At 48.1% G+C, this 7489-nt stretch overlaps 1 protein-coding gene across 1 annotated transcript in view; it reads right to left on the bottom strand.

The window, feature by feature from the left end:
• The window catches only part of LOC108795736 (collagen alpha-1(XI) chain-like), a 57673-nt gene that overhangs the window by 12279 nt on the left and 37905 nt on the right, over positions 1–7489 (bottom strand). The window contains exons 22-29 of the mRNA XM_018567023.1: positions 6515–6568; positions 5955–6062; positions 5820–5873; positions 5655–5708; positions 3876–3883; positions 3745–3789; positions 2230–2283; positions 168–212 (exon numbers count right to left, since the gene is read on the bottom strand). Coding sequence (XP_018422525.1) covers positions 168–212; positions 2230–2283; positions 3745–3789; positions 3876–3883; positions 5655–5708; positions 5820–5873; positions 5955–6062; positions 6515–6568 — 422 coding nt within the window. The remainder of the gene's footprint in view (positions 1–167; positions 213–2229; positions 2284–3744; positions 3790–3875; positions 3884–5654; positions 5709–5819; positions 5874–5954; positions 6063–6514; positions 6569–7489) is intronic.

The following is a 7489-nucleotide window of genomic DNA, read 5'->3' as shown; positions in this document are numbered from 1 at the left end:
TATTGTGTAGACCAGCAAGAAAGAACTGTTCTAGGGAACCCCCCCCCATCATCTCCATAACATAGTCCCACAGAAGAGATTGTGTCATCAGATATTTGATAGATCATTGTGGAATAAACAGGGAGTAGAGCAGATATATAAGATATACCGTATACTGAAGTACTGACCTTCTCTCCAGCAGATCCAGCAACACCATCATTACCGGAATCTCCCTGTACATAGATAAGGGCATTAGATACATTGTATTTCCAATACAGGAGGCCATATTGTACCTAAAAGTGGACCTTCTATTAAATACTAAAGCATGCCCCATGTCATTCCTCCCCTCCCCCTTTCCAAGATCATATATACCATTTTCCCCCTTTGTATACTAATAGCCTCCCACTTCCTCATTCCTCGCCTAGGTGAGATGACGTGTGCAATGCCTCCTGGGATACCAAGGTCACATAAACCAGGAGGCTTCACTTTCCACCATTCACGACATCTTGCAGGCTGGAACCATGTCAACAGACAATGGTCCCAGATCTCTGTCTGCACATGTGTGATATCTGGCTGGCACCACGTCATGGGGGGAAGCAGCTCCAAGAACCAGGAAGAGACCGCCGGCTCCCCATGACATAAAAAAGGAAGATGAGAAGGGACTTTTTGGTAGGAGAGAAGAGGACAACACTGCAACCGCTGAGCACATTAATGCAGCATAAAAAGAGCACCAAAAGGTAACGGCACAGGTTCTCCTATTTATATTGGGAGGTGGAAAGAGTACCACCGTCCGCCCCCCCCCCACGCTATAGACACAGTATACTTTCTACACTGTATTTCATTTATTATTAAATCAAAAATAAGTTGGCCTCTGGTCTATTGGTGCATTTATTAAAAAAATAGAATAAAAATTGCATTTAAAAATAATTCTAGAGAATTAGAATATATCTTTATATTATCTTCCCACGGTGCGCAAATCAGCCCTGTTTACATTGGTAAGGGGGCAAAGGAACCAGGAGCCATGGAAGACATGTGTGCTCAATGCCAGGCCTAAGACAGGAGCCATGGAAGACATGTATGCTCAATGCCAGGCCTAAGACAGGAGCCATGGAAGACATGTGTGTTCAATGCCAGACATGACATAGGAGCAATGGAAGACATGTGTACTCAATGCCAGATCCAACACAGGAGCCATGGGAGCCATGTTATGTGCCAGGCCTAATGTATAAGCCATGGAAGATGCGTTCAATGCCAGACATGACATAGGAACCATTGAAGACATATTGCAGTGCCGGGCCTTAACACAGGAGCCATGGAAGACATGTTCAATGCCAGACCTAACACAGGAGCCATGGAAGACGTGTGTTCAATGGCAGGCCTGACACAAGAGCCATGGAAGACATGTTCAATGCCAGGCATAAGACAGGAGCCATGGAAGACATGTGTGTGCTCAATGCCAGGCCTGACATAAGAGCCATGGAAGCATGTTCAATGACAGGCCTAATTCAGTAGCCATGGAAGACGTGTGTTCAATGGCAGGCCTAACACAGGAGTCATGGAAGACATGTGTGTTCAATGGCAGGCCTGACACAAGAGCCATGGAAGCCATGTTCAATGCCAGACCTAACACAGGAGCCATGGAAGACATGTGTGTTCAATGCTAGGCCTGGCACGCCGCAAAAAAGCCATGGAAGACAGTCAATCTCACTGAGAGAGGTCTTCAGTTTGTTTACAGGGGTAGGGGGGCATAGGGAGGACCTCAGGAGAGTGATAATACACACTCATAGTTCAATGAGCATGCAGGTGATACAAGAAGATGAAAGCAGGCTATGCAGTCTGGCAGGGGAGTGTGAATGATAAGACTGACTGAGCAGGATTATGCATATATGGCATGCGCAGTGGCTTAGTGGTTAGCGCTTCTGCCTTTTGGCACTGAGTTCCCGGCCAGAACACTATCTGCATGGAGTTTACATGGCTCCTGTGGTGATGTTTCCTCTGCGTACTCCAGTTCTTTCCAATGATACAAGGACATGCTGGTGGGTGGTTCCTTGGCTCCTGTCTAAATTGTCTCTAGTATGTGAGATAGGGACCTTAGATTGTAAGCTCCTTGGGGGGCGAGGACTGAGGTGTATGTAAGTGCGGCATAATACATAATGGGTGCTGGAGGGGTAAATTATTATCAGGAACTGATAGAAAACAGGCGGGACAGACAATCACATAGAAAAGAGATGATGGAGGATAAAAGATCACCTTGAGTCCAGGCTTTCCAGTTGGCCCACTCTGACCTCGTTCACCTCTCGTGCCCTGAAAACAAAGTGATAAAGAAAGTGCAATGTAACCAGTGATAATGATGATTGAGGTTGACAGATATTCTTCAGGGCAGCAGCAGCGAAGACCAACATGAAGGACATCTTAGTGGTAGCAGTATGAGCTCCCATTTTAAAGGTGTTAGATAAGTGTTTCTTCACGAGGCTTCCTATATCTAGATCTATATACTGTACATATAGACAGTATATCTATATACACACCGATCAGCCACAGCGTTATGACCAATGAGAGGTAGGCAAGCCGGCGGAGGCAGTGTGATGCTTTGGGCAATGTTCTGCTGGGACACCTCGGGTCCTTCATTCATGTGGATGTCACTCTGACACAGACCACCGACCTAAACATTGTCACTGACCAAGTCCCCCCCTTCATGGACACGGTATTCCCTGATGGCAGTGGCCACTCTCAGCAGAATAATGCGCCCGGCCACACTGCACACATGGGTGAAGAACACAACAACGAGTCTGAGGTGATGACTTGGCCTCCAAATTCTCCAGATCTCAGTCCAATCGATCATCTGTGGGATGTGCTGGAGAAACAAGTCTGATCCATGGAGGCCGATCACCTCACAACTTACAGGACTTATAGGCTCTGCTACTGACGGCTGGGTGCCAGATACCACAGCACACCCTCAGAGGTCTAGTGGGGTCCATGCCTGGACGGGTCAGGAAAAGGGGGACCTATTTAATATTAGGGGGGTCATTGAGATACCACAGCAGACCTTCAGAGATCTAGAGGAGTCCATGCCTGGACGGGTCAGGAAAAGGGGGACCTATTTAATATTAGGGGGGTCATTGAGATACCACAGCAGACCTTCAGAGGTCTAGTGGAGTCCATGCCTGGATGGGTCAGGAAAAGGGGGACCTATTTAATATTAGGGGGGTCATCTAGATAACACAGCATACCTTCAGAGGTCTAGTGGAGTCCATGCCTGGATGGGTCAGGAAAAGGGGGACATACTCAATATTAGGGGGGTCATTGAGATACCACAGCAGACCTTCAGAGGTCTAGTGGAGTCCATGCCTGGATGGGTCAGGAAAAGGGAGACATACTCAATATTAGGGGGGGTCATTAAGATACCACAGCAGACCTTCAGAGGTCTAGTGGAGTCCATGCCTGGACGGGTCAGGAAAAGGGGGGCCTACTCAATATTAGGGGGGTCATCCAGATACCACAGCAGACCTTCAGAGGTCTAGTGGAGTCCATGCCTGGACGGGTCAGGAAAAGGGGGACCTACTCAATATTAGGGGGGGTCATTGAGATACCACAGCAGACCTTCAGAGATCTAGAGGAGTCCATGCCTGGACGGGTCAGGAAACAGGGGACCTACTCAATATTAGGTGGGTGGTCATTATGTTATGGCCGATCAGTGTGTGTATATACATATATATCAATAAACACAACAGCGTTTTAATACGGCATCATTAATAGTGTCCTTACGGAGGGTCCCCGCTGTCCCGGTGATCCGGGCTGTCCGCTTCTTCCCTACAGAAATAAAAAGAAATCAGGATTATTTTCATGTTACCGTATGTTACCGTCATATACTAATCTCCGGCATTGGCAACATTCACTTCACAGGCTACAAACAGACATTAGAGATGCAAAATGCTTATGAGAGTCGGCTCAGTAGATCGGGAAGTGAGCGAACATATACCGGTGTTCGCTCACCTCTCGATCCTGTCACGGCTCTCTGCGGTGACAGGGGAGGGGCTGGATTCCCTTCCTCCGATCCGTCAGCGCTGACTGGCGGAACGGACGGGGGAGGGGGCGGGTACAGCTGGCTCTGCCTCTAGATAGGCAGAGCCAGCTGTCACTCACGCAGCTGGGCGGATCCCGTCACCTACGTCGGGATCCGCTTCAGCTGCGGCGTCTCAGTATACCGCGAGCTGCAGCTCCCTATATACTGAGCTTAGGGTGACAGGAGGATGCTAGTTTGTGTCCTCCCGTTACCCTAAGGAGAACTATGGAGAAAAGCCCTGACCCCCATAGTTCTCCTTTAAGAGTACCTGTACCCCTGTATGTTACGGTCTCTGAGGAAGGTATCTAATGAATGATTCAATACACTCAGCTGATACCACGGCTTGTAGGAGAGTTGAAATAAAGCCCCTACGCCCCTTGTGGTTGAATCTTTTCTCCGCCAGTTTTAGGTGGCGGCCTCTAGTCCTTGTTACGGAGTTTAGAGTAAAAAGTTTATTGCTGATGTTACCGTCACCACCCAACATCTTGTACATCAGAATCATGTCCCCTCGTAATCTCCTCACTTCCAGCGTGAACAAGTTTAAATGTAGTAACCTCGTCTCACCTCGGCTTTGGTGCATCAATGTGAAGATTCAATGGAGGGCCGACAACAGCACTTCTAATTGAGCGTTGCTGCATTACCGTTCATGGCCCTCCACAGGAAGTAGGACATTATCACAAATACTGGCAGGATCAACAGCGTGGGGAACTTTACAATGATGTTAAAAAATGATCAGATACCAAAAGGGGAGATATTTTATTTGTGGAATGATTTTGGGTGCAGTTCTACTTTTTTTTTTTGTCACAGATCCCTCTTACTTTCTAGACGCGGGAGTTTCAGATTTGGGTTGCACCGATACCGGTACTGATATTTCTTTTCGGTACTCGCCGACGCCGAATACTGATACCGGAAGTCCCATTAAAGAAGCCAGGCGGCGTGTAATGACTCGCCACCCGGCTTCCTGATTGGCCAGGAAGCCGGGCGCCAAGTAATGACTCGTTGCACGGCTTCCAGATTGGCCAGCTTCTCGACCGATCAGGAAGCTGGGCAGCGTGTAATGACTCGCCGCCTAGCTTCCTGATTGGTCAGGAAGCCGGCTCCATGCTCCCTCATTAACCATGTGACGAGGGAGCATGAAGCCGGCTTTCTGGACAATCAGAAAGCCGGGGGGCGGGTAATGACTTGCTATCCAGCTTCCTGAATGGCCAGCTTCCCGACCAATCAGGAAGCTAGGCGGCGAGTCATTACACGCTGCCCAGCTTCCTGATTGGCCGGGAAGCCGGCTCTATGCTCCCTCGTCACAAGTGGAGCATAGTCCTGTTTGACCAGAAAGCCGGCTTCCTGATACCGGAAGCTTAGGTATCGGGCCAGGCATCTGAGTGTTTGGGCCAGTATGAGTACTCGGGCAAATACTCGGCATCTGTGCATCCCTACTTCAGATGATGTGCTTAGATAAGCACAGTAATAAAATGATCAGGTTCACCCAAAACTGATTATTCCACTTTGCGCAGATGCTCTAAGAAGGCACGATTAGCCATCAGCACCCAGCCAAATGTGAGCTTGGGTGTACTGACCCAATAAAAAAACAGAACTCTGGGCTTTGAAAACTCACCCTCTTGCCTTTTTCTCCAACCACGCCAACTGAACCAGGAAATCCTGTGGAACCCTGAAATGAGACACATCTAATCATTGCTGTTCCATAGCATAGTTCCCCGAGGTCCGGCATAGTCCCCTCATAGATGGTTAGATGATACCCGTGTCAGTTGGATGAACTCACCTTCGCACCTTGACGTCCTGGATATCCCGGGAGTCCCGGAACTCCTAGCTTTCCCTGGTGGCAGGAAACAGATCTCTATAATATCATGACTGAATAAAAAAACACGTACAGTGCCCAATTATCTGGAGGTATCACCTTTTCTCCAAAAATTCCCAGTGCTCCCAGCTCTCCCAGCGGTCCAGACTGCCCTTTCGGCCCTTCAGGACCATCCTCTCCGCGTCCTCCTACAGTTCCTGGATCCCCCTACAATGGCACCATCAAACAAGAAGATGAAACAATGAGCTGAAGACACTGAAATGGGAAACCACAAGAAATTCCATCACTGGTTCACCTAAAATGTCATATTTCCTTTCCGAATTATAACGGGATTTAGTCTTAAAATGTATTGTGACTTGTAGTGCCCCTGATATATTCACGTCTCCTTCTACTCAGCATGGTCTGACCCAACTGTCCTGATGACATCGGGATACTCCCAATTCTTAGGAAATTCTTCCCATAAAGACCACATCTGCCGGGTGGAAGGATCGGGGGAAAGGTGTAGGGGTTGGTTGCCTTTGGTGGACATACAATCTCCATGCCCGAAACCCAATATGCAGAATGATCAATGATACTTTAGAGTTTGAGGGATTCAAAGCAACCAAAATGGATTTTAAATGAAGACAAATGATGGACATTGTGCTGTTGGTTGGTCTTACTCTGTCTCCTTTGAGCCCCATATCTCCTTTGGAGCCGGGAAAACCATCTTCACCCTGTTGAAGAGAAGGAATAAGTAATAGTCAGTACAGATGTCTATGGGGCATGTCAACTCATTCGGCTCTTCTATGTCAACCCAAAAAAATACTGGTTACTGAAAACTGGGTATAGCCAGGATGGCAGATTTGTAGGGCCCAGTTATAGGTGTAGGGGGAAGTGTTGAGAGTGCTGGAGGCCTAGAGGCAACCAGCCCAGCTGAAGGAAGCCGGCTCATTCGGGCCTCCATAAGATATCCCAAGCTGCTAAGTGAGAGGTCCCAGGTGATACAGGTAATATACAGGGGTACAGGTAATATACAGGGGTACAGGTAATATACAGGGGTACAGGTACTCCTAGAATGAGATCCTAATAGGTTGGACTTGATGGACTAATGTCTTTATTCAACCTCAAATACTATGTAAGAGGACAGAGGAGGGGTCTGGTGGAGTCAGGAGGGCCCCACCCTAGAACCAGTCTGTGTGTCTGGCAGACTGGGTAGGAGCGGATCACCTGTGTGGTGAAAACCAGTCTGTGTGGCCGGGGGACAAGGACGAGCCTGTGTGACAAGCGTGTCTGAGACAGCCTTTGTGGCGAAGGCTTTGTAGAAAAAGACAACCTGAAGTCGGTGAGACGTAGGAAATTTTATATTGCTGAAGGGAAAAGCTACGTTTTGTGTTTAACGTTTTGTGAGGGAAATTTTTTTTAAATAAAAGTGGGCAGGACAAATAAGTTGTTTACGAGCGGAAGTGTACTGAATGCGCTACCATTTGAAGCTAATCCTCACAAGACCAAACCAAGTAACTTTCTAGGCTGCTGTCCACCTTACCCTTCCCCTTACTCCTCAGGGACCTTATATACTTACCTGTCATCACACTTGGCCTTCAGTTTTTTCCAGCTGTCTGCTTACTTGCTGGTTACTGCCAAGGTAGGACCTGGTA

This window comes from Nanorana parkeri, unplaced genomic scaffold (genome assembly GCF_000935625.1).
Source record: "Nanorana parkeri isolate BGI_ZX_2015 unplaced genomic scaffold, ASM93562v1 scaffold1000, whole genome shotgun sequence".
NCBI classification, from domain to species: Eukaryota; Metazoa; Chordata; class Amphibia; order Anura; family Dicroglossidae; genus Nanorana; species Nanorana parkeri.
Note: the sequence above shows the minus strand (reverse complement) of the source record. Positions and strands in the feature narration are given on the sequence as shown.